The sequence below is a fragment of the Camarhynchus parvulus genome, chromosome Z (genome assembly GCF_901933205.1).
Source record: "Camarhynchus parvulus chromosome Z, STF_HiC, whole genome shotgun sequence".
Taxonomy (NCBI): Eukaryota; Metazoa; Chordata; class Aves; order Passeriformes; family Thraupidae; genus Camarhynchus; species Camarhynchus parvulus.
Window position 1 is genome coordinate 58283612 of NC_044601.1, and position 27628 is coordinate 58311239.

The 27628-nt window shown below is 37.5% G+C and overlaps 1 protein-coding gene across 3 annotated transcripts in view; it reads left to right on the forward strand.

Moving 5' to 3' along the window:
- CPLANE1 (ciliogenesis and planar polarity effector 1) overlaps window positions 1-27628 on the forward strand; it is a 61406-nt gene that overhangs the window by 17590 nt on the left and 16188 nt on the right. The window contains exons 17-39 of one of the 3 annotated variants that reach the window (XM_030968471.1): window positions 1984-2212; window positions 2452-2585; window positions 4146-4363; window positions 4624-4788; window positions 5755-5893; window positions 6229-6338; window positions 7386-7547; window positions 7701-7809; window positions 8154-8457; window positions 8878-9811; window positions 10979-11142; window positions 12149-12282; window positions 13319-13401; window positions 14238-14306; window positions 16519-16598; window positions 17453-17521; window positions 19519-19708; window positions 21788-22045; window positions 22218-22967; window positions 23842-24008; window positions 25224-25353; window positions 26276-26330; window positions 27424-27528. In XM_030968471.1, the coding sequence (XP_030824331.1) occupies window positions 1984-2212; window positions 2452-2585; window positions 4146-4363; window positions 4624-4788; window positions 5755-5893; window positions 6229-6338; window positions 7386-7547; window positions 7701-7809; window positions 8154-8457; window positions 8878-9811; window positions 10979-11142; window positions 12149-12282; window positions 13319-13401; window positions 14238-14306; window positions 16519-16598; window positions 17453-17521; window positions 19519-19708; window positions 21788-22045; window positions 22218-22967; window positions 23842-24008; window positions 25224-25353; window positions 26276-26330; window positions 27424-27528 (4758 nt within the window). The remainder of the gene's footprint in view (window positions 1-1983; window positions 2213-2451; window positions 2586-4145; window positions 4364-4623; window positions 4789-5754; window positions 5894-6228; window positions 6339-7385; window positions 7548-7700; window positions 7810-8153; window positions 8458-8877; window positions 9812-10978; window positions 11143-12148; window positions 12283-13318; window positions 13402-14237; window positions 14307-16518; window positions 16599-17452; window positions 17522-19518; window positions 19709-21787; window positions 22046-22217; window positions 22968-23841; window positions 24009-25223; window positions 25354-26275; window positions 26331-27423; window positions 27529-27628) is intronic. The other 2 variants (XM_030968472.1, XM_030968473.1) reach the window with 2 other exon arrangements.

Consider the following 27628-nt stretch of genomic DNA (forward strand, 5'->3'; position numbering starts at 1 on the left):
ATCCAAGTGCAGGACCTGACACGTGGTCTTGTTAGATACCATACAATTGTCAATCCAGAACCTTCTGCTGAGCCTTCCTGCACCCAGCCATAGAAGGAGATCAGGCTGGTCAAGCAGGACCTGCCTTTTTCAAATCCCTGCTGGCTGGGCCTGATCTTGGTTGTCCTGTCTTTGTCTCAAGATGATCCATGACTTTCCTCTGCCTCGCAGTCAGGCTGACAGGTCTGTAGTTCTCCAGACCCTTCTTCCAGCTCTTCCTGTTGATGGGTGTCCCTTCTGCCAACCTCTGGTCAGCTGGAACCACCCTGGTAAGCCAGGACTGTGGGTAATGATGGAAGCTGGCCCAGTGAGTATTTCCTCCAGTACCCTTTGGTGGATCCCATCCAGCCCGATAGAATTGTGCATATCTAAGTGGTGTAGCAAGTTGCTGACCATTTTCTTGTGTACTGGGGTCTTCATTCTGTTCCCTATTCCTGTCTTCCAGCTCAGAGGGCTTGTTACTCAGAAAACTGGTTTTTCTATTAAAGAATGAGGAAGGGAAGGCATTAAGTCCCTCAACCTTTTTATCATCCTTTGTCACAATTTTGCCTAAAGATCTGGCTCTGACTGGCTTTGATCCTCCCAAAAGTAGGATAACAGCAGTGCTGAAGAAGTACTTGAATCTGTGATCTGGTGTAACCCCAGCTGAAAAGCCAGAGGAAGACATTTTTTGCTTATCTGACAGTCAAAGTCTTGGAATCCAAATCCAAATGCTTCAGACACCATATTGTCAAAGCAAATGGGAATGCCAAGTTGCTTGGCGTTGAGTCCAGTAGTACTTGATCATTTAAGTCCTGCTTCTTAGCTTATTTCTGAGAATTACTATTTATCACAGTGAGTGGTTTCAAAGAGATTCCATTTAAAGATTTCCTTTGTTAGGAAATTTTTATTTTCAGAGCTACTTTTTCAAATGTTTGTGAGAATAAAGATTTGTTTGGAAGCATTTTAAGTACCCTACCAGTAAGTTGATATTAAAATGACACATATTTTTTACAATAGTAACCACCTAGTTTGATTGATTAGGTTTTCTGTAGTGTATTTGAATACACTGAGTATTTTTAATGTTTCTATACTACAGCATGCCCTGGTATCTACTTCTTTCTTTATGGTCCCTTGAATGCTTTATTTGGACAGCTTTCAAGTTATACCTACAAAACAAAACCTTGATTTTAATACTTGGCTAGGCAAAGATCAATGTACGTGGTGAGACAATCAGGGTAAAATTACATTGTGCAAGTTGGATTAGTGTGAATAATTATTTAATCTCCTAAGTAATGCTACGGTCTGAGCAAAACAGAACCTGTGAGAGAAGCAACTAACTCCTTAGAATTCATGTTGATCAGCGTCTGTCCAGGAGAACCAGGAAGCAAAACCTTGAAAAACAAATCTAAATATGATTGACAAAAAAAGAGATAGTAAATTTGCCTGAAGTTTGTATCTATATACCATCTTAAAATCAATGAATCACTGAATGTTATGACTGTTCTTTGTCAAAAATGCATTTTAACTTTGTCTTCTGCAATAAGCATAGTGTGTACAAACAATATGGGTACACTAGTAAAACTCTAGGAATTTCCATTTATCTCATGTGTGCCCTCTGGTATACCCTACAGATATGAAGAATATTTGCAAGTGGTCTGTCGGTGTGATAAAGTCTTTAAAGTGAAAAAACCCCAACCCCATGAGTTTTGCGCTTGCTTTTATATCCAACATTATTAAGCAGGAAAATAGCCTATTCTGAACACACTCTTACACCATTGCATGAGCTGCATCTGCTGCTGCAGATGCACTTCCATAGTATACCTCTAATAAAAGTAAATTAATAATAAAAGCAGTTGTACACTGTAACTAATCCACAAGCAATGTGAGCAAATGAGTCCTAGATTATTCATCTGATAGCATGAGGATTTATGTAAACTTTAATATGTGCCTTTCATGTCACAGACTTACCTCCTCGTGTCATTCCACTGCAACACTCTTTGGTGACCAGAGCCGTCAGGGACCAGAAGCTTTCATCTGTGTGGACAGCTGAATATGCTCTTGATTTGTTCTTTATTGGTGGACTTGTTCCAGAGGCTGTGTGGTTAGCACAGACACTTGGGGACTGGAAGCTGTCTGTGTCAGTTGGTCTGGCCTACCAGCTGTATTGTCAGAACTCCGAGGAGCTCTCAAGGTAAACTTGCAATTGGAATTAGTATACTATTTTTTGTTACATACTTCTTTTCATGAAATTTATAGTGACAAGCTATATATATAGCCTCTGAAGTTCATACTCCCAGACTCCTACTAGATGTAGAACTTAAGGTGCTATGATTAGTTATTTTGGCATAGATACTATTTTAACAGACCTTCATTGGATTATGTATGGATTTTACTTTGTTATTCATGAGCAGTTTCTTGTTATACTTTCAGAATGAAAAAACCAGAGTGTCACCTGCCATTGAGCTTATTACCAATGCAGACTTTTCAGGAAAAGTTAAAGTCTTTGTTAGGACAGCCAGTAACTTCTGAAACATCAGGACATATTAAATACAAGAAGTTCACAGGTACTTCAAATGAAAAGTAATTGTGGTTATTTTTCATGTTATTTGACTACATATACAGTGTTATACACTGTCTGAGAAAGAAACAATTGCTTTGTCTTTTCCATTGTGTGTATTACTGTTATAATATGTTCAAGCACTTTAATTTTGTGAGGGTGTGTGTTTTGGCTTTGATCATTCCAGAAATGAAATAAATTATCAATCTTGTCTTCTCATTTGTATTGTCCAAACCTTTATTTGACCATATTTGATATTAACTTATTTGGAAGAAAACGGAATCTTCCTTACAATAAACAAACAAAAAAAATTGTGTTTTAACAAATATGGGAAGTATCATCACACTTGAAATTAGCTATAAGAAGAGGTTTAGTTTTGCTTTTTCCTTTCTGATAAAGTGAATCCCCAGATCCAGCAGCTAGCAAGGCTAAGAGTGTATTCCCAGTAGGCACCTACAGAGCACCTATTTAGGACTGGCCATACATAAACACCTACAGACCTGCTCACCACTGACACAGGCAGCACCAACAACCCTGTCACCTCTCCCTCTCCTGTTGGTCAGGGTTAAGATTGACATATAGGTACCTGTTTGTACAGTGTGTGTCACTCCAGTAGCTAGGCCAGTGGCAAGACCATTAGCTGAGTAGATGACCAGCTGACCCAGTTGCTGAGTGTCACAGGTAGCTCATGTCTGTGTATGTAAGCCCCCAAAGCCCCAGCCCCTCTCTGCTTTCTGGTACTCAGAAAACTTACAACACCCACTCACAAACACCCTCTTCCCCCACACACATACACTGTCCATGCACTCCCACAGCAGCTGGCCTGGAGCATACAGTCCTGGCAGTATATAGAATACAACAGGAGTAGGTCTGGGCTCCTCCACCTGTCCAGGTGCCTGCCCTTCAGAGACACAGACATACCAATGTACACACTGTATTTCTGGCATGTGGTCATGGCTCCCTTGGTCTCCCCTTGTCTTGCCCTTAGAGACATGAAGGCACAAAAGCAGGTCTCTCACTTGTCTCTCTGGCTGTTGGCCAGGTCTTCACTGGACCCTGCAGATACTGTGAACTCCTAACTTAATAATTAAATGCTGAAATTCACAGTTAACTAGGTCAACCTGACCTTACTTATATTCTACAGAAAGTTTACTGGCACAATTTCTATATTTTATTCTCTTTTTGTCTGAAAGCGTTTTAAGTTCTTATCAGCAGGTGGACCTACTTACTGATTAAAGAGTTGCTTTAGTCATTATTAATAATGTACCCGTTTATGCCTTTTTGGTAAGAATGATTTGCCAGAATGTTGTGCCAAGCAAATACCTGGCTAAAAAGTTCCGTTGTCTACCTAGAAAGGCAATAGGTGTCATGGCAATGGGGCAAAACTTAAAATTAGTAATTGAATACTAGTTTTTAATGCATGAGATCTTATCTTAAAGCAAGCAGATGAGGTCAGTCATTGTAATATGTGAATGCAAATTCAGAGAACATAACCTCATGATGTCAGAATGAAGATCCATGTATTGACTCATTTAAATTATTGGTTTCTGGGCTTAATATTTTATAGATCCTATTGAAGAGGAAGATGCAGATGTTCTTTACAGTTCAATACAGGAACTACTGAAAGCAGCTGTTATGGCAGATGTTGATATTCTCTCAGAGACATTTCAGCTTTTGATGGATTCTGTGAAGGATCTTTGCAGAAAGTTTAATGGTTTGGTTCCAGCTGGGCTCTGTCTTCCAGCACCACCATTGTACTGTCCTCAACCAGCTTCTCTCAGTGAAGTAAGTCTGTTTCTAGTGTGTTTGTTTGACAGTATTTATGAATAATGAGCTTTATTTTGGTTCTTTTGAGCTCATTTTTCTGTTTTCTTCTATGTCTGCTCATTTACCTAAGTAGCACAACAGTGATGAGAAAGTATGAGTGCCTCTGTGTTTTTTCCATAAATGATCTATGCTATAAAGAAGATGGGATTAGGACCAGTAACAACATTTAGCTGTATGTCCTTTCTAATTTTGAGCTTTGTTTGTCTTTGCATTTTCAGGAAGACAGCGATGACATTCTTTTAAAAACAGAGAAAGAAGTCCGTCAGAAAGTGTCAGGAGTTCTTCAGCGAATTATCTTGCTCTTCCGGGCTGCTCATTGTTCTTGCTCTGCAGCACAGTGGTATATTACACAACTGAAGTGGGCAAGAAAAGTTATGCAGAAAGTAAACATTTAACTTTGTATTTTTAACTTGATTATCAGTTGTAAATATTACTGATAAGTTTGCAGCTGCAGAAGCATTCAGTCTCACCTTGGCTTCGATGTCGTGTTTTGTAAATGTCATCTTCTAGTTTTACACTTCATTTTTATAGGAAACCAGAACTTAAAAATACAGGATATCTAAATCATAAACTATTTCCTTTTGGATGTCTTTCTATACCTACTTGGTAACATATGCATTAATTTATTTTCCATTAAAAGAAAAAAGCAGACTTTAATTGGGAGTTATAGCTGTTAGCTGGAAATATGCTCCAAATCACTTAGGGTTGAATATTAACAGAGAATGTAATGCTCACTTCAGGTAAAGGGATCATCTTAGTGCACAGAACTTGTAAGATCTCATTTTACCTTTGAGCAATTTGTTTGCACAGAAGCAAATTCAGAATAAATTGATTAAAAGTTTTTGTGTCTATGATTCTCTCTTCCTGCAACCCCCCTGCACCAGCATTAATGCAGTGATTGAGATCAGGAACTGATCTGACTGAAAAGTATTTACTTCTCTTTGCTTGGTCACGTGCCTAATGTTGGCATGGGGAGCTGGTCAGACATTCCAACTGAAACTGGAGGCAAAGCTAGTTAGCCTTGGTGACAGCAACCTGGACTGTGTTGAATCAGTGTGGTTTCTTGATTGTGATCTTAGTTCTTATACTTTGTGTTACTCCTGTATTTCATGGTAATCGGGAGTACCATTCAAACAAAAACATTCCTTGTTCCATAGTTTATATGAAACATATCCCTTTAAATGAATTTTCAGAGTAGTGATTTGAAGAAAATAAAAGCAAGCTTCAGGCAGTTTTACTGATCTTGGCAGCATTCTAATAACTGAGAGGCTGTGCATCTAGTAGTGATACATGTAAAATGTTAACTGATTTTTATTTCCATTTTGATTTTTATTTACCTGTTGTTATAGATTCGAATGAAAGGTTCTCTTCCTACGCTGAGTCCATTCCCAGAGACTTTGCTTTGTTACTGCAATTTCCGCACTGCTCTCTATGGGTCTACATCTTCGGAAGCCCATCAGTTTGATGACATTACCTGTAAAATTTTAGGTCTGTATGCAGTAACATAAAATAATTTAGAGCTGGAGAAAAGAACTTTAGTGAAAATCCACAGCTGGCATATTAGGTTGAATTAGTATATTGCAATGTGTCAGGAACACATTTCGTTTCCAGCTTTTATGTTAGTTACCGAAACTGTTTCTGTAAAATGTGCTGTTCTGGATTGGGTGTGAGGGGTTGTGTTACAGACCTGATAGATGTGAAAGAACATGAACACTAAGTGCGACTAAGGAGCTGTAGCTCCAGAACAATACTGAAAAAATGTCAGGCTACTCTATTTAATTTATTTAAATAGAATCTCATCATATTGCATTTTTGTATTGTAGGTTGGTTCAGAGAGTTCTGTGCATTATGTTGGATGTTTCATGTTCGTGAAAAATTATCTGACAACTGTAGGCGGTACCAAACTGCAAGGGAAAATATTAACAATATCAAGGTAATTGTGTTACTAATATAGTAGAGATACATCTTAATTGCATGAAGCTATGAGAAGAATTCTGAAGATCTGCTGTATATTTCTGTGAGAACTTCTATTTGCTTTACAGAACAAAATGAGCACAGTGCTTGCAATGTGAATTACATATTTGATGATATGGAACAGTGTGCTGTGCCTGTGATCTCCATCTTCCTGCCAATATTTCTGTTAGGCTTTTGCTTGGTATTTGAGTCAGAAGAGTTGCCAGGAAAGCAACAGCTTCTACACTTGTTGACCTAAGAATTTACTTTCTGGCTGTTTTTTTCCCTATTAGGTCAAGGTATTTTGAGAATTTCCTGAATAATACATACTTAGTACACCAAAAATTTGGTTTATGGTGTGTTAAATATACATGGTTGTCAGAAAGAGTACTGAAAAAAATTAAAATTTGATCATGATTTGTCTACTTATACCTTCTCAAGTGATGTCAGAGGTCCAGGAAGAAAAAGAAAGAAACTACTAACATATTTGTCATGTATTCTGTAACAAGTTCAAAGTTCTTCTTCACCAGAAAAACCAATTTCAGAAAAACAGGATGGCTCTGTTTCAAATGGTGGATTATTCTGATTTTTCTGTACTTCATCTGACAGTGACAAATGAGATAGAAAATACTGTTCAAAATAAACCAATCCATCTTAAAAGCCTCTTGCAAGGCTTAATTATCTTGCTAACAAGAAAGAATTTATGGTCACCTGAAGTCAAAGTAGAATTACTTACTTCACAGTTTAGGCAAATCCTCAGGTTTTACTTGTGACTGTAAACTCTTCAGCTTCCATGTGTGCTAATGGAATTATTTCCTAAGCTGATTTTAAAAAAGCCCTTTTTTCCTCTCTTATTTTTTTAATGTACATTATGATCCGTTGATCTGTTTCCTGCCCTACTACACTCCTCTGCTTGCAGACGAGTTAGAGATTTTTATTTTTAAGAAGCATTACTATTTGCAATGTATTAATCATTTTGCTGAAATACTTTGTTCAGAATAATTAATGTTTCTGGTAATTTTTTTAGGATCCGAGTAAGAACGGATATGATGCCTACACAGTTGAGCATTGTCTGAATGCAGTGGAGTGGGCTTGTCGAATGCTTCCTTTCTGCAGATTCATGAATGTTGAAGAATTAGTTCAGGATGTAATTTTAAGTCTGCTTGGAGAATTGCCACCAGTAAAAAAGGTGAAAGACCTTAAAACTAGAATAAAAGCAATAGAGATTATCACAAATATTTCTCCTCCTTGGAAAACCTACTAGTTCGATTTTCTCATGGTGTAAGTTACATGTGATAAGACACGATAGCTACTGGAAAAGATGCTTTCTTTTTTTGTGTAGGTGGCAGAGATTTTTGTAAAAGCATTTCCTAATCCTGAAGATGTAAGAGTTCCACTAAGGGATAAATATAATGGACTTCAGCAGCGACTCAGACACAGTACTGTTAAAGGTAATGTTCATCATTCTTCCGGAAATTTTAAACAAGCTTTGTTTTTCATCCTAGTTATTAGCTTGTGACAGTACTTTCTGTCATACCCATGCAAACCGATTATTGTTATTTTCAGTTGGAAAACTTTGAGTTTTGTCACAAAGTCTGTGTTTTCTTTCTGATACATACGATTTCTAGGGTATCATGGCTTTCAAAATGTTGATGTTTCTTCACTTTATCACAGTTTCTTGTTGAATTTATAAATGGCTCTAGTTTAGGATTTTAATTGAAATCTAATTCATGTCTCAATTTGAGACTAAGTTAAAACTGAAAATTAAGACAGAAAACTTGGTTCTTTCTTTCAGAAGATCCTGTAAGTGAAGAAATGATGTCTGTTATACAAGCTGCTGAAGAAGTGAGGAAGAAGGCCTTGAGACGTGTAGTAAAGAACATAGGCCCTATAGAAGTTAATATTTGGGAGCCAGTAGAAGAGGCAGCTTCAAATGATGAGGAACACTGTTATGACAGATTCTCATTAGGCACTAGTCTAAGCACAAGCACACTTACTGATGTTGGGAATCCTCAGGTATATAATGCAGACACAGCAGACATACTTTCTGATGCTTTGTTTACTGAAGAAACAAGACCTCAAACACCTTCATTCCCAAGGTATGAGACAATTGCAGCAGAAGGCTTTTGATTTAAGTTGGGGGAGGGTGGGGGAAGTTGTCTCCTGCTGATCAAGTAATCTCTTCACCAAACAGGTTAATTGTCACTATGGGTGATTTATCAAGTGAAGAATTACAGATTTCCCAAATTGTAGAATTGCCAGTGTCATATCAGTTAGTATATGACAAATTATTGAAGTGTAAGTTACTATCAGCTATGTCTACATTCATATATGTTACTGCCTAGTTTCTGTCTGTGGATTTTGAATTTGATTAACTTGCCACCTATACATTGTACTAATGTAAATTTAGGGGGTTTGGCTGTTTTTAACTTCAGTGGAAGATAAGGAACTAATGTTGCATGTAATTCTTTTTAAAATGGGTTTGAGTATTAATGGTTCTTACATCTATTGTCTTACAGGGAAAATGAACTCCAACAACAAAGGGAAGTAGGTAACAAAAATACCGCGCGCAAGATAAAAGCCCCTAACTGTAAAACAAAACATAAAGACAAAATGTGTAGGAGAGACAGGCTTAATCAACATAATTTGCCTGTAGTTGGTGCTTGGGAGTTTGAACGTGATGATGATGAGTATGTTAGATTTTTAGAACTCTTTTTGAGTTATGTCCTTGAGAGAGACCTGATAAAGTACAGCAACCTTGGAATTCCATTTCTCACTAGCTTTTCTGGGCTGCTTCGGGAGCAAGAGTTGAACTCTCTCTTTTTCGATGTTCACACAACACTAAAACGTCGACAAAACAAAACTAGAAGTCAAAGTGTGTTTAGAGCAGGGTCTTGCTATACTGTCACCCTGGCATCCTGTGATCCTGGAGAAGTATCTGCGTATAATGAAAACAAAAATATATTGGAAAAACCAACAATTGTACAGACTGTTGGGCAGACCAGAGAACCTTCTGTGTGTAACCTAAAAAAAGGACTTAAAGAAGGCTTATTTGGTTTAAAATACAAATTGATATACAGAGCTCAGACTGACAATCAAGGAGTCAGTGTTGCACAAGCAAGCCAGACCTTTCGTAACCATACTTCCTCTACCCTGCAAACTCAGGCAATTCCTAAATACGTTTACAAAACTCTTGATGTAGTTGGTATTGTACCAGCAGAAGAACTGCCTATAGATTTGATGGGCAAATTGAGCAATATTTCAAAATTGCTGGAGTGGATGATCAGATGGTCCGATAGAAGACTGCTCCATGGATCCAATAAACAAGATTCCTTAGAAGAGACTCTCCCAATGATACATCTGAAAACATCATCAGTAGCTGTCCTTACATCTTTTTGGTTGTTAGAACAGTTATATGGAGACAGATCTCAAACAAGGAACATAAAATGTAAGGTAAGAAAAAGAATGGTACAAGTGTTAGTGAAGTGTGTGAGTGAGTTATGCCAGTAGGGAAAAATCACATACCTGTTTTGCCTTATAGTTCTGTTCTCAGTAAAACACGGAATATTGACTAATAGCCTTTCTTTTAAGAGTTGCTAAGAAAAGGGAAAAAATCCAGAAATACTGAAATTCTGTCAGGAGAAGTACTTGAGTTGGAGATGAAAGTTCTGTTTGGAAGTTCAAAATATAAGTAATTTATCCAGATACCACATTTTTTGCACAAATTCCTGTAAGTTTGACCACTGTGTCTGGTTTTAGACATCATCTTTGAAAAAACATACTTCTAGAGATAGAACATGGCAAAGCAAGGCAAAGAATAAAGAAATAGTCCTCTTGCAAGAGTTTAAGTTCATTTCTGTTTGAGGACAGTGCAGATACAGTCTGACTGGAGTATTTTAACTGGTTAAAGACCAGTGAAAAATGACTAGCACTGTTACAGAGGTTTGGAGTATATCTGTGGATATGAAGGAGATTTGCCAGAGAAATGTGGTACATATTGCTTTAGTTTATACTTCAGAGACAACTGGATCACTTAGCTTCTTTAATTAATGATACATAGAGTCAGAGAATACATGAAAGGCTTTGAGAGAAGAAGGTTGTGGGATTCAGGTTGAGAAGGCTTTTCTCCAGTTTCAAAAGGGATTTTTTTCTTACTTTTGGTTTGTATTTTCTGTTTTTTTGATAAGTATTTTATTTGCAACTTACAAATCTTGTACATGCATCTAACCACAAAGTTATGTATCTCTTTTTGCCTTTCATACTGTTTTCGGTGATAATTTGAGAGTTCTATATTGTCTGAATGAGGCCACATCTTACTGTTTATATTTATGTTGATTATATTGTCATGTAGTGTCTTTGACAATTCATACTCAGTTGACACTGAGAAACCTTTCTTATATTTGCTTTGGATAATTCAGAGGACCGTTGCTTCACTTAATGCAAAAAGGGGAGAAACACATGTTTCTGTAAATCTGTAAATCCAGGATTTCTTGGCTCTATAATAAAGAAAAGGATATGCATTAAGTATAATAATTCTATATGAAAGCATTGTGGTTTTTTAAAAGTACTTGCTATTTTTTTTAACTAGTGAATTTCGATTATCGTTATTTTTATCAACAGCATCCAGAGGACCAGTATCTGAAAGAAATTGCATCTCTATCAGAAGCCCAGTCTAGAACAGAGGAAGAAAGTAGTATGGATGAAGGCTCTTCCACAGTGGCCAATTCTCCTCTTGATGTCCAGATTGTACAAATCTATGATAATCTTTGTGAAAGTGATTTGAGGTAATTTTTTTTTTAACCTAAGAACCCTAGTTGGTCATAATTCCTCTACTGAGCAGCATGAAGAGATCTACTGTAATATATGTATTATATACATATTTATATTTATGTATTATGTACATGTTTAATTTTGTGCAAAAAGTCAAACTTGGGCATATTGGTTACAGCTGCATGAAGCAAATTAAATATTCTCCATCAGCACATGTACATAAGGTAGTTGTTGCATATTAAGTGAATTGTATGTGGTTGTTTATAAGCTTAGTCATGTGGAAATAGGATCTAGATTTCCAATATAACAGATGTCATGGTTTTCTCAAAGAATTCAGATAACTTCTCCTCTCTTCAGTGTAATTTTCTTTGATTTGAAATGAGTGGTTCACAATGTTAGTTTATTTTCCTCTGGATCTGTAATCTAGCTGTGTTCATATGCGTGCATGTCAGAAAAATAGATGGAAAAAGCAGTAAGTTTTTTTTTGTTAATATCTTGCACTTTCTTGAAGATAAAGAATCCTTAACCTGAATTCCTCTGTGGCATTTAATCTTATATTGCAATAAGAAAAAAAATTGACCTATAGTATTAGAATATATATAGAGAGTGAGTTATATAGATCTCTAGTATTCTGAAAATAATCTCAAGTATTTTGAGACATAATTGTATGTCTTGTCTGACCATTTCCTATTTTTTTCAATAAACGAAGTTCCTGTGAGGGAGATAAATGTAGCCTTAACCAGATGATTTTAAAGACATAGCACAATTTGTCTGGAAACACCTGTCTGAAAGAGTGTACCATTAATGGCACTAAAATATCACAGCTATGCAAAAAAAAAAAATTAAACTTGGTTTAAGTTGTAGTCAGAGAGAAAACCTAAGTGAATATTGGTTTTATCACAAGAGTGTTTATTTTACAGTTAGGCACTAGCCTGCAGTATGAAAGGAACAGCATACTTGAAGTGAACCAGATACTGTTAATTAATAATGTTAATTATATTTTTTAATCCCTATTACCAGAATGTCTACAAAGTCAAAATATTTTTATAAGAAGAAAAATAATCAGGGAAATAATTCTGTGCCTCATATAACTGAAGACCTGAATGAAGTGGAATCATTTGTTCAGCAGGAGTTGGATGTAACATCAGAACAAGGTTTGTTTTAATGGTATATCCTTTTATTATGGTCTGACATATAAAGCAGTAGGAGTTTTGCATTAATACGATTTTATGTTCCTCTGTTTATTTAGTCAAAAAATGCAAATGTCTTCATTGTTGTATTAGAATTATTTTATCCAGTTTATATTATAACTAAATTATATTAAATTGTTTTATCAAGACTTTCTGATCGCTTTTTCACTATGTCACTTTTTTCTATAGAGATAGAAAAATGTATATTAACATGTTCTATTCTCTCATATACTGTCACTCTGGAAATATTCACACAACTGTGCAAAATGCTTTGCAAATTTTAAAGAGCTGAGTATATTAATAATGCCTCTGTGTTGCCTTAGCTAACCTCAGGAGCCCTGTTCTCCTTGAGAACAGAACGCTTGAGGACTTGGCGTCGCTCAGGTGTGGCCGCAGGGCTATTGCCAGCAAGCATAGGTGATTGTCAGCTCTAGTGATATTCAGCTCAGGATTTCAGCTTGCCTGCTTGGCAGGGTTAGCCCAGGGCGAGAGGCACAGCGGACGAGAGAGAGGAGAAGAGGCGACGGAGATTCCGCAGGGATGACTTTATTGATGCGAAGAGACTGTTCAGTACTCGTTCTACAAGTGGGCTAAAATGTGCCCCTTTTATAGGTTTTAGGAGGATTGAGATTTGGACCAATGGCAAGGGGTTAAAGTCCTAACCTGTATGGTTACAGGGATATGCTCTAGGGTGGGGGTTAGGAAGTGAGGGAGTAAAATGCTGATTCAATTCCTCCAAGGAGCCTTGCTTGTGTCCATAGGGACTGCTACATGAGTATGTGTAAATTATCATATTTGTACACTTTACATAAGCTGGGGATTTTTTTACCTCTCTCTTTGCGTGTGTGCATCAACACTAGTAAGAACATAAATTTTCAATTTGCAGGAGCAGTTCTAACTCAACACTAGGGAAGAAGTGGATTAATATGACCTGTTGTCAGAAATCACGTAACAGAACTATGTAGTTTTCTAATTTAGAGTAATTGTGTTTATATTGTAGAATTCTTTGAGGAGCCATATGAAACTTCAAAGAGCTCCAACATCTCTGGCAAGATCAGACCTGTAGAACATCAAAGAGAACAGGCAAGTTGGCATACAATCATCAGAGATCATAGAAACATTTGGGTTTGGAAGGGACCTTAAAGATCATCTCATTCCAAATCCCCTGCCATTGGCAGGGACACCTTCCATTAGACCAGATTATCCAGGACCCCATCCAACCTGGTCTTGAACACTTTCATGGATGCGACATCCACAGCTTCTCTGGGTAACCTGTTCCAGTGCCTCATCTCCTCACAGTAAAGAATTACTTCCTAAAATGTAATCTAAACCCACCCTTTTTCAGTCTGAAGTATTTCCCCCCTCGCCTGTTACTATTCTGCCCTTATAAAAGGTCCATCTCCAGCTTTCCAGTAGGCTCCTTTAGGTACTGAAAGACTGCTCTGAAGTCTCCCTAGAACTTTCTGGTCTTTATGCTGAACAACCCCAACTCTGACAGCCTTTCCGCATGGGAAAGGTGCTCCAGACCCCTGAACACCCTTTGTTCTGGACTTGCTTTAGCAGGTCCATGTCTTTTTATACTGGGGGACACAGAGCTGAACACAGTGCTCCAGTGAGTCTTCTGAGGACAAAATAGAGGGGAGAATTGCCTCTGTCAATATGCTAGCCATGTTTCTCTGCATGCAGCACAGGATATGTTTGGCTTGGACAATCTCCCAGTATTCCTCACCCTGTACTTGTTTTGACCCTCTGTAGGCTTCATTTTTGTGTTTGACTTTGTCTGAGAACTCCTTGTTCATCCATGCAAGCCTCCTGATATTTTTGCCTAACTTACTCTTCATTGGGATGCATCCCTCCTGAGGTTGGAGGAGGTGATTCCTGAACATTAATCAGCTTTCTTGTGCCACTCTTCTTTCCAGGGTGCAATCCCATGGGACTCTACCAAGCAGATGCCTGAAGAAGATGAAGTCTGTTCTCCTGAAGTGAAGGTCAGTGAGCTTACTGTGTACTCTCCTCACTGCCTTGAGGAACTCAAACTTCACCGTTTCATTGTTGCTGGAACTAAGGCTGTCCTTGAGCTTCACATTCCTCATCAGCTCCTCCTTGTTGGTCAGAAGGAGGTTCACCATAGTACCTCTCTTCACTGGCTGTTCTGTCACATGTGGAAGGAAGTTATCAATGCCTTTCAGAACCTCCAGGATTGCCTCTGCCATGCTGTGTTGCCCCTCCAACAAATGCTGGGATGGTTGAAGTTCCCTGTGAGGACCAGGCTTTGCAAACATGAGGTTGTTCCTATCTGCATATAAAGGACCTCATCTACTTCGTCTTCCTAGCTGGGCAGCCTTTTATCAGAACTCCACTGTAATGCCTCTTGTCCCTGCCCTCCCTGTAAACCTGAGCCATAAACTCTTGGTCAAATCCTCATCCGTCCCCAGGCAGAGCTCCATGCACTGCAGCTAGTCACTGACATAGAGGGTAACACCCACTCCTCATCTCCCCTGTCTGTGCTTCCTAAAGAAAGAGCCTGCATCCATCCATTACAACACTCCAGTCATCAGAGTCATCACACCACGTCTGCCATGCCAGTAACATTGTACCTGGCAGACATACACGTTTCCAACTTTTTTTTTATTCCCTGCGCTATATATGCTTGCGTAGAGGCCCCCGATGAAGCTGAGTTACTGGCAGGAGTAGTTGTGATTCCTTTGTGCAGCTCTTCAGGTGCTCTGTTGGCAAGCAGCTCCTCTCCAGGCATCTCTTTCTGATGCCCTCAGAAAATTGCCCCTCCCCTGACAACTTTAGTTTAAAGGCCTCTTCCCCCTTTCCAAGACTATGACTGAAGGTGCTCTTCCCCTTCTCTGATCGATGAACTTCATCAGCCCTCAGCAGACCAGGCTCTCAAAGCAAGTCCCATGGCTGAAGGAGCCATACCCCTGGCTGTGGCGCCAGTCCTGTAGCCATTTGTTGATTCACCAGATTCAAATCCTTTCAAACCCCTTCCTTTTGCCTGGGAGGATTGACTGTGCACTCCCGAGCCCTCACTCCCTTCTCAGCCTGCTCATGGATGTGTCACTGGCACACATGTGAAACAACAGCAGCGGGTAATGGTGTACTGGCCTTGGCTGTCTCTTGGAGACATCCCTGACAGGAGCCCCAGGGAAGCAGCACGTCCCAGAGAGTGCGCCAGGTTGGCAAATGGATGCCTTATTACTTCTCAGAAGAGAGTTACCTCCTGCTACCGCCCATCAACTCTCCTTAGTTGTGCTGGTTGTAACACAGAGAGCAGGTCTGGCTGCCTTACTCAGCTCCAGCATTTCTCCTGATGTGACAAGATCTTATAAGGAAGCATTGAGTTGTTGTGAATACTGTTTTCAAAGTATCCTGAATTCATCAATGTATTTGTGAACTTGAGGGCTAAATTGTTTAGGGTTGGTGAATCTTTTTTCTTACCTAATAATAAAATTAACAATTAAAAGGTAGTAAATTGAGATCTGCTCTGAGGACTTTTGAAAATATGTGTATGCTTTCATATATGTATATATAGCACACGTATACATAAAATTGAATTGATTTTTTAAAAAAATACATCAAAATGGTTTTTTTGCTTCTGTCTGAAAACTCAGTCTGGATTTATAAATAAGCCTACTTTTTCCATGCATCATTTTTGGTCATAGGTATCATTTCTTTGAAAGTGGCTAAGGACAGAGCTGCTATGTATTGTGGTCTCCAATTTTTTCAATATATTTTACTATAGTGAATCTATGGCATGTAAAAGATCCTACATTTGTTTCATTTTCTTGTTTTGTAGATAGTTTGTGTATATGCAATGGGATTGTTTCCACATTTTCATCTTTACTTGGGGATGTGAGATTAGCAGAATATATATCCAGGGTACTATATGAATATGAATTTGGAACTAAAATAAAAATAAAAATGAAAATGGAACTAAAATAAAATGGAACTATAATAATGAGATTGTTTTAAGAAAGAGAGATTCTCAGGTAAATTGTTATATCTCTTGCTGATCTGTAACCATCTTCTGATAAGTATGTAATTTTGATTATTTTTAGTCAGATTTTTATAATTGGATAATTAATCAGAAATACATTTTCCATAGGCTAAAAAACTTGTATTTTATTGAAGCAGGAGGGATAGAAAAATTTGCAAGTTTAGATCTTTTTATCTTTTTATATTTATCAGATTGCCATTTCAGCTGTAGATAGTGCTCAAGAAGATCCAAATGTGGAGGAAACAAAGGAAGAAAAGGCTAAACAGAATATGTAAGTGACTTGATTTTTTTAAACTCCTTTAGGTCTTATAACTTTGCTTAAAAATCTAAAGAAGCCTTGTTAATGATTGTATCCAGTGGTGTCTCAGATTCCTGCTGTTGCTTATAGCAACAAAGCCATAGTTTCAAACAGTTTCAGTCATCTCCTATTTCATGTGCAAGCATTTCACATATGTGAAGGGCTGGGTTAATGAATTTAGTAATGATCTAATAAAACAAGCACGGTTTGTGGGAAAGTGTATTTTATCTAGGAGAAAGACAATAACTGGAAAAATAGAAACTCTTATTACGATAGCACATAAATAAATGTCCCTATGTATACATAACATTTGTGAATGACTTGAAAATGACTTTTAGAAACTATTTTTTTTTAATTACATGTTTTTGTTTTAACTGAATTTAAGATACCCGTCAAGAATTTATTATGGCATTGTTTTTTCTCTTCTAGAGATGCAGATTATAGTGATATTAACGGTATTAGTTAAATTGGATTTTCTCTTCCTTTTTCTACCAGAATCAGCCTTTTCTTTGCCTGCTGTCTTGAATAGCTGGAACTTTTTCAGTGTTTTTGTTTGAGTCAGTTTCTGATTGCTAGGGGAGACAAAACATGAATGTCAATATTTGCCAGCTCAGATTGCAGTGTAATGCAGTAATTGAAGCAATGCAGATCTTTATAGCTTTCATCAGGTGGCTTTCAGGTACTTTATCTCATACTAATTAAAATACTTCTTCAGGAGGTTATGTGAATATTTATATACATACATGTACATAAAATGGAAACAAACATAACAACAGCATAACAAATTATTGTAGTATTTGCAATGCTATTTTTTTCTCTCTTTATAGTAGGACTGAGGTTGTTACTAGCACCCTTTCCCACTCATTTTCTTTAAAACAAGATGCAGAAGTTCCTAGGTAAGATAAACCTATGCTGTTTTATGCAATAAAACAATATTTTTAATTTGAAGTAATGTGATGTGTAGTTTTGACTGCAAAATATTTGCAGATAGAGTGTATTGTACTTACAAACTAAATAGCTTTTTCTGGAACTTTTTTGTACTATAATCCTTGTGGATTGTATACTCTCATGTGTTGTCTGGGATATCGCGTGACTCAAATGTTAATTCAGAGCTACCAGATTTCAGGAGACATGATAGTTTTGTTTTCTGGTTCTGGACAGAATTCATTATATAATATTACTATAGAAGATACTTGATTATATGGAACACCTGAACAATAATATTCTAACTTATATACATTTTCATTAAAATTATTAAAATGCAGCTATCCTACTGCAACTAATAGATTTACATAAATATATACAAAATAAAGAGAATGTTGGAATTGGGAAAAGGAGTCAGGAGTCATTCTCAGGTTTTCAGTTCTGGAACAGTCCTCTATGGGGCTTTTTTCAGATTAGAGGAAAATATGAACTACACATACTTTTGGGCTGCATTTTCATGTGTCTCTAATTTCTCATCCTTCTTGAGTTTCTCATGCCAACTCTTAAAAAAAAATTTACTCAAACTTTTGGCATTTCAAGTCATGCTTGCGCATTCTAATTGCCTTTCTAAAGATTTCATATGCCCCTTCACACATATTACATATCCAAAACTACTCAGTATTCATTTCTTTAGGATCCTGTTTGTTCACATGCTTGGAGGCCATTCTGTACAATTGTAAGATGTTCTCTAAGGGTTGCCTGTATCCATAGCAATGTCAGCATTTTTCTTAAACAGAGAAATGTCTTTTGGGTTGATTTCTGTTGGTGCGAGTAAAATCCTTCAGTTTCTTCATAGCTTAATGTAAATCCTAACCCTCTCTTCTTGTAAGGAATCAATGTACTTAATATACTTTACCAGCTAAAATATCTTGTTATCACTGTGGGAAAATGTAAAGAAAATAATTTAAAATTGGAGTAACAGGTACAATACATTACTCTGAAATCTTGTTACTTTTTAAGCCCAAATATCTAAAGGAACATTGTAAAAGGCTGAGCTCTCCTGGGGCCGTTCGGGTCCGACCCAGCTATCTCTGGACACTTGGCCCCTTGCAGCCTTTACAAGGACAAAAGTAAAAGATGTGAGGCGCTCTTCTCCTCTGGGCTAAAAAATAATTAAGAGAGTGGTGTCCCAGGAGACAAAGAGGGCAAATGCCTGATGGTGGGTGACTTTTAAACCCAGGGGAATGGGGGTCAGAGGAAGAGGACCACACCCAATGTGATACAAGTGAGGAAGGGGTGAGGAGAGGAGTACACCTGGGACAAACCATTACCACCAGGGCTTCTGGGGGGAAAGACCATGTGATCAGTGGAAATTACCAAACATCCAGTGCAAAAACCACAACTAAATAAACTATTTAGTGCCATAAAACACCTCCCCTTTTTCTGTTAAGAAAAACTAAAAGAAAAGCATCAGCCTATTCTGATACCGATTATGAATTCGTCCACCACTCATCAGCCTGTCAGTTTGCTTGAACATTACTTTATGTCAAAATGAATCCGCCTTCTTCCTTATTTCAGCTAAAAATGTCCCTCTTCATTTTCCATCAGCTGTTTGTCTTTATGACTAACCAGGCCTTTTTTCTGTCTTTTTTGTCAAATCATTTTTTTCTGCCTGTATGTCTAGTGATAATAATATTTTAGATACACTTGTGGCTACAAAATTAGATAGAATTACATCTTTACAACTGTTTCTCATTCACTATTTTAAGAAGTATTAGGAAAAATGTCCTATATGCTCTCTGGTCAAGATTGTGTACTTGCTGTTAATTATTCAGTTGCTCCTACAAATTAATTATGTTTTTAAAATACACAGGTATCTTTAAAATTTTTCTGGATTGATTTAAGACAACCTTATGGAGGTGTTTTGAATTCTGAATGTTTTTCATAGTTGGTTCTTTTCTTTCTTAAGTAGTGCAGACACTGTAAGTGATTTTCAGCCTTCTGAGACTGCTGTGTCGACTGTGTCAAGTCTTGCCTCCCATACTTCTGTTTTTGCAAAGAAGCAAGAAGTCAAGGAAGAAGTCCCTAGAGAAGAGAAAGCAAGCACATCAGAAACTGTCAGGCAGATGCTGCAAGATGAAATGTTTAAATTAGTTCAGGTGAGAGCCTCTAATTATTTTAAGTAGTTTTCTTGATACCATGTTGTTAGAAAAATAGAAATAGTTACTGTTTTAAGGACCTTCTGTGTGTGGTTGGTTCAGTGCTGGCTAAATGCCAGTGTACCCACTAGAATATACTTACTCATTTCCTTCTGTGAGATAGGATTAAGAGGAAGGCAAAGCAGGCTCAAAACTTTAAAAGGTTATAAAGAAAATTTTATTGATAGTAACTCAAAGAAAGAATAAGAAGAATCAGAGTAAAACCTTTTGAACATTTCTCCTCCCCCTACAACCTTTTCTTGCTCACTCACAAAGTACAGAAACAATTCATTCGGTTCTAGAGTAGTCTTTCTTCTGTTCACTTAGGGAGGGGAGTTGCCCTTGCTATGCCATAGACTTCTCCACAAGAAACAGTTCTCTAATGGCTCTTAATGTCCACGAATAGTGGCCATTTGGAAATCTGCAATCGTGGAGTCCCTCCCATCTTTTGCAGCCTTCCCACACTGTGTTTATGAGCCATGTCAACTGACGGGGTTCAGGAGCGAAGGTTATCTTTGTCTGTCTCTGAGATCATCATCTCTGGGAACAGAGATATTCTTCTCTCCCTTGGGGCACACTTTTCTATCTCTGTTCAGACTTCTCCTGGGATCACAACTACTTCAACATCTGCTTGCTTTAAAATATATCTGTGCCTACAATTTGAACACTTCATGCCCCCATATTTTCAGTAAGTTACAGGGAAAAAGAGTCTGATGCATCAATTATATCTTTTCCACAGCCTTACAAGAGGATTTCAGCTCAAACCTGAGGCATCTCCTCAACCCTCTAATCTGGGACTTGACTCCTTCTTACTGACCTTCATGTCACATGTTGTTTACTACCTGTCTTTACTCTCTCCTTTTCTCTCACCCGAGGGAGTATTGAAGGTCTGCAAGTCTTATCTATGCTCTAGAAGAGTTAATATCTCACCTGGGCCCAGCAGATGCTCATGTGATCCCTGCCAGGGGTGACAGAGCACTCACAGTGATGGGTTTCAGGCTGCACTGGGGCTGTGTCAAAATCTCAGTGGGCCCAGATCAGACCGGCAGCAGCCACTCTGGCTGCATGGCTGTTTTCCATCCCCTGCTGCTCTCTCTGTGGACTACAGAGCTGCCTCTAGGGGTTTTTTTGGCTGCCACGCTGGGATCTCAGAAGCCAGGCTAGGACTCAGCAGGCCTCCCTCTCTCTGCCAGGCAGCTCCCAGGCCCTGGCCCAGCCCTCCCCCGAGTCCCCCCAGGCCGAGCAGGCCTGCCCCAGGCCCTGCAGCAGAGCCTGCCCGGCCTGGCCCAGCCGAGACAGGGCCAGGCCAGCCTTGCTACCTGTTGCCAGGCCAGAAGGGAAAGAGAGAATTCCCAGGGTTTGTTTGTTTTTATATGTATGCTCACAGAGGCAGGTCTAGTTTTTAATTGGCTCATTAATATTCTTATTCTCAAAGCTAGCCAGCGATTGGTTTTGCTAGGCACAGAGGAAGCTCTCAGCAGCTCCTCTAAGAAAAAATCACTTCTGTGGATAGCTCCAGTGCAAAACCAGGACAGGTTGTTCTTTAAAGAGATTTCTGATTCCATGTTAGCCACTGTGAAACTTATTTTAGACTTAACTCTTGCTTTTAATTCAAGAAAATATGTGATATAATTAGAGATCTTTGAGTGTGTTTTAGCTCACATCAGTCAATGTCCTTCAGTAGTTTACACCTGGAAAAATTCTGATGCTGTAATAGCTTTTCAACTGTGCTAGGATTTAAGTGGTGGTAGTATGTTGAGCCAATTTTCTGTGACTTTACATTTATTGAAACTTCACAAAAAATTGAAGATATTTGTTTTGCTTTAGCGTAACCTGTCTGTGGCAGGTATGTATTCTATCTTACAAGGAAGTCCAAAACAGTAAACAATTATACAAATTAATCATTATTGAATCATCCCATTATTGGGATGTTGTCTGTTTTGTGATAGTGAACAGCTGTAAGATAGCCTAGACATTTTTTTTCCTAAGATTTCTGTTAAAGTTATTGGTATTGTTAACTTTGTTCACGTGTGTATTCAGCTCCAGCAGATCAACTTCATGAGTTTAATGCAATTAGTGCAGTCATCCTTTACCAATGTGCCAAATGTGCAACAAGTATTACAGCAGCATCGGTTGGTTCAGCTGGCAGGGAGCCAGCCTGCACACACTGCTGAAAGCAATGCTTCTCTGAAAACACAAGTGCCCACTCAAGAAGGAAAGGGAAAAACTGGTCAAGAGAGCTCTGTTTTTCAGCCAAGGAAGAGTGCAGAAGATGAAAGCAACAATAGTCAAATAAAAGTAGGTATATCAAAGCATGGTTTATGAAGACTGTTCAGTATATCTGGTATGTTATCTATCCTGTTGAGTTAGGAAATGTGTCAGTAGTGATTGGTGTAGACAGAACTATTTTTGTGCATATTTAGTGCATGGTTGATATGTAAGTACTGGTTTGTTTGCTTTTCTCATTTAGAATTATCTGGATAAGAGTGCCTCTTTGACATTATTTGAAAGCAACAGCAAGGAAACAGGATTAATGTCACCATCCCACGATTTGCATTCTTCAGTGCCTACTAAACCACTTCATCTCCTAGCTCCTTCCTCAGGCATCCAAAAAAAAGTGAAGCTTATCCCTGTTGAAAAAAATATTAGTTACTCAAATGGATTTCCTTTGCTTAAGCTGGAATCAAGTTGTCATATCAAACCAGCATTTTTACATCCAACAGAAATGTCATCAGCATTTTCCAGGCCACCCTCAGTACCTCGAGTAGCTTGGAGTTCATCAGATTCCTTATGGGACCATCAGTCATCATATGCACCAAGAAAGAGTAAGGCAGAGGAAGATTTCCACCAAAGTAGATACAACCCTGAGATTTCAAGACAAAAGCATGAGGAAAAGGAGAGATGGGCAGACACAGTGCGTGAGGGTCCTCCCAAATATCTGAATTCAGATCAGTATGAAGGACAGCAAGAAGATTCACCTCAGCCACAGTTCCCTGAAAATGTGAATATGTTCAAAGCACCAAGCACTCAGAACCTGGCTGCTATTCCCCTGTTGCACTTGCAACTTGACCCAGTACCTAGAGTTCCACCAGCTGTAAGGCAGCCAATCACTACTACTTTAATACCTGTTAAAACTGCTGCAAAGGACGCTGACTCCAGAGAAACACAGTGGGATGCAGGAATGTCCCTACTTCAGATTAATTTACCTCAGAAGAAGAAGGTACTGGATTTTAATAATATATTTTTCTAAGTTGTAATGTTTTGTCAGTTTCATGGTTTTTTGGTCATCACAAGTAATTTCATGTTTACAGACTTTGAATTTGAAATTGTTCAGCACAGATGCCAGGAGGGATATAGAACTAAGGGTGCCTGCTTATTGACATGTCAATATGAGGCAGACTGCAAGCCTGAAAGTGTTTATAACTACGTTAGATTGATTCTACATTCCATAGTTCATCAATGTTCAGCCCACTGGTAATGAGTTTGAAGAATTTACTATCTAAAATACTGGACAATATCTGTACAGTAAAAAAATAGGGTTTTTTCCTAGAGAGATTATAATAGAATTACTTACAAAACCAGAATGTGGTGAAAAATCCTGTTTTGCAGGGCAGAAATGGAATGGTAAAAGGCTTGGTAAGAAAATATTATAAATGCTGAATACCTGATGTTTTGAAAAATGTTATTTCTTATAGACTTACATGCTTGCATATCCCATTTGAGAAGAATGGAAATGCTTTACCTTGAAAGGTTGCTTCTTCAGTTCATCTCTACATTGGATGGTTCCTAACTTCACCCTGAACTACCTACATAAGAAATACAAATATTAGTGAAATATGTTCTGTGGAGAAAATTCATATCTTTTAATGAGTTTTCATTAAAAGGTATGAATTTTCAGAAAATAGTTTACACATGTACATATTGGCAGAGGTTCTGTTCTGATGCTATTAATACTCCATTTCCGTATTCTTTACAAAATTTACAGGAGTTTTGTTTGTGTAACTGAAATCCCAACTGGACTTACTTTCTTCATCCAATCTGACTGGAGTTCCCCTCCCCATTTTCTGTCTTTCTCTCTTTCTGAATCCTCTTAGGCACCAAATCTCATCCCACTTCGAGATCTCATTGCATTTGAGCAACGCCACAAGCATCATTCTGTGCCCAGTAGTTCCTTTGGACAAGACGAAACCAAACCTATCCAGCTACTAAGAACTGATGTTGAACCATTTGAACTTAGAGATGTGCAGAACAAAAGAAAAAGGCAAGCCAGATTTTTAAAGTGGAACTTCATTTTGACAGACTAACTGGTAACTTGTACCTTCTAGCTTTGGCATCAGAGGGAGTGTATTCTCTCAGCAGAGAGTAAAATAGCAAATGTTAGTAAAGCAGAAGTGTGTCATTAGGATGTGAGGGGTTCTTGCTCTTAGGAGATTGATAGGAAGAAGATTCAAGAGGGAATGTTTTTCATTCCACTATCTGTGTTTTGAAGTCTTGTCTTCTGAATGTTTGCTATACACTCTTAATGAAATGCTCACTCTTAATGAAATGCTCACTCCTTACACAGTGAATATTAGACAGCAGTGCTATCTGGGCTGCATATTGTCACTGTCATCTTCAAGAAAGAAAGAATTATGTGGTCTTTCAATATAATTAAATATGTAGACTCTTTTTAATAGAGACAGTGTTTAACAAAATTCCTGCTGATCCTTTGTTGGTGGTGGTTTTTTTGCTAGGTATGTTATAAATAACTTACCAAATTTGATCTATTTGATGTTAATTGATTTCACAAACAGTGAAACAGATGTTTAAGCTGCTTACATATCTTTGCTCAGTTCTTATAGAATGCTGATAGAATGTTCTGGAATAGAATACTTGGTTTCTTCCAGTTGTGTCATTTTGGAGCAGAGGCTCAAGACGAGTTTTTCACTATTGAAGTGAAAACTTGCTACACAAGTAACTGCAGATAGAGTTTAGAATACATTTTAATGGTATCTATGGAAGTGCTTAAAGCTGTAGTTGCTGTCATATAATCTTCTTGCCGCATATTAAAGAAGCTATAGTTGCTGTTTTGTAATCTATTTGTCACCTAGTAATTAGAAAATTACTGCTGTGTAATTGAAGTTTGCTTCTTATAGATTCCTTATGGGCATTTTGTGTAGTAATTATTAATTATACACAAGATACAGATGTGAAATATTATGATGTTTGTTATATTTAATATAAATAGCCTATTAGACAATGAATAGATTTTAGTGTAATTGCTGGTATTTCTATGGGTTCCTACAACATTTTCAAGTAGTTTTCAAGAAGGCAGAAATTGTGATTTGAACTGATCTATATGCAGCAGCTGTTGATCTTTCCAATCTTTATTTCAGTGTTTATTTCTTAATAGTAATCTTTCCTAGAAAACAATGATAGGTATTGTTATTATTTCAGAGCACTTCTCACTCTTTACCTGTCATTAATATATTGACAGTAAAAAGAGGCGTAGTAAGAAGCAACTGAAAGAGAAGGAGGAAAAGAAGAAACCAAGCGTGTCCTTCCGTCCAGATGACTCCATCATCAATATTAGTGACACAGCAGTGCCTTCTGAATCAGAGACTGGGGTATAGAATTATGGTTTTTTCTTAGCTCTTTTTACCTTTTCCACTCAGGTATTAGCAGAAAAGAAATGAGAAAAATATAAACCAAACAATAATATACTTCTCTTCCAGGCTCTAGCCTACAAACAGTATGCATATTTTTAATTCATATACTTTCATTTTCTCTAAACTGGAGATTGATTTTTATAAAAGGTTCCAGGGTTGCTGGTTTTTTTCTGGTATGTGAACTTGTTTTGATAGGCTATAAGTCTGCATGTACATTTGTAGTAAATTCCTATAAAAATGTTAAAAATGAAAAAAAAAAATTTTTCCTAGTAGTGACAAAGTGACCCAGGCATTATTCTTTCCATGTGGGCCTGGCTGTATGACAATATAAGAGTAAGGATGTGCAGCATTGGAATCTCAGGTTTGTCTCAGTCCAGACTCTGAAAAAAGAAAGTCTTCATCAAGCGGGGCTCTGATTAGGCCTTTTTGATATCTTTTGGGGGTTATCCTCACAAGTACCAAATTTCAAGCTAGAACACTACCAGTTTAATGCTGGATCACTACCCAGAGCTGTGTTTCTGGTCCATACCATACTTTCTCTGAGACTTAACTGCAGCACAGCAGCTGGAGACCCTCACCAGACCTGGAGATGTTCAGGGTTCAGCAGGGGTAGGATAGACTCAAAGAGGAATAAGGAATTTATGTTACTGCATGTCACCTTTAGGTACCTAAGAGAATGTTACATAGTCAGTAAATTCCACTAAGTTGGAATAGATCAGAGGAATTAAAACAAGTGTTGAGAAAAGTAAGTGACAGTTATTTCTTTTTTTCCCCAAGTCATTACTCGTATGAGGTATATTGGATAGTTAACATCACCAAGAAAGCCTTTAATCTGCACTGGAACTATTTTTAAAGATGGTTCTTTTTTTCCGTATATTAGGCTCACCAACCAAAATTGACATCTTACGTTCAAGATGGTTTTCTCATGTCAATGGGCAAGTACAAGTCTTTTTAGTGCTTTGAGTACTCAAATAAAAAAAATCAAGCAGCATTAGTCTGTTAGAATTCACAGTAAAAGTCTACAATAATCTACATGTTAAAAACTAGGATGATGTGGTCTGCGTGCAGTAGAGCTTTTTGTCTTATGGGATCTTTCCCCAGACCTTTCAGGATGTACAATAGGTGTCCAGAATTTTTGAGACACACTCGCTTCTTTTGGGATTGGTATGAAGAGAGGTGCAGGCAAATTTAGAATCTTGTGCAAATTATCTGAAGATTCATAATAGTTTTCCCCAAAATTTTAGGAGTATTTTAATTTTTCTTCAAAACGAATTGTAATCTTGTATTTCTGTTTTTAAACAATACAGTTAATGAAATAATAGCAGTATGTCAAGTTAATTTAATTAGCTGTGGTTGACAGTGATTTATGTTCATAGGATTAATCAAAATAATTTGTAAACATTTCCAATCCTAAATTTTTTATGCATTTTAAAAAGATACTATCCCAACATTATTTGCCTGCGTATTCTAATTATACAAAATTTAGGGCTCTTGTAAAAGAAACTCAATGCATGCAATGTTTCTAGCATGCAATATGAAGACCAGGCCTGTGGAAGGATTTCCTTCTTTATATACTGTGTTAATTCATGACAATATTCAGTTCTGTCACAGGACAAAATGCATTTCTTTCTCTGAAATTTGGCCTTAAAGAAATGCAAACTCTGTAGAAGCAACAATAAAGAAATGAAGACATACATGTGATAAATGTTCTTCCCCTCCTTTTAGAATGTGAAGCAGACTGTTACTGTTCAGCATGCTAAAATATTTAATTTAAAATCACATATCTAAACTGAATCTTGGTTTCAACTCAATGTAACATTGTGTCACTTGTTTGTTCACATAAAGTTGGTAGCATGAACTTTTCTTGGAATCATTTATGAGATATGCTTAGAGAAAGTTAAAATTATCTGTTATAAATACAATTTAGAAAATGTTGGAGCCTACAGTTGTGAGTTAGTTTCATTGCTTTCAAAGATATCTAGTTTTTTTATCAGTAATAGACACATATTTTGTATTGTCACATTCTAGATGCAATGAATAAAGCAACTATTACTTCAGCAGATCTACACTATTTGGCTTCTGTAGGAAAAAAAACAGCAGAAACTCAAGATGCAAGTACAAATACTAACCCAGGTAAGTGCAACGCAGGTGATCTACAGAAACCAACTGTTTCTGGTGTTGCTTCTTGATTAGTTGTGCTATTTGATTAGTTTTCAAAATGCAGCAAGTTTGT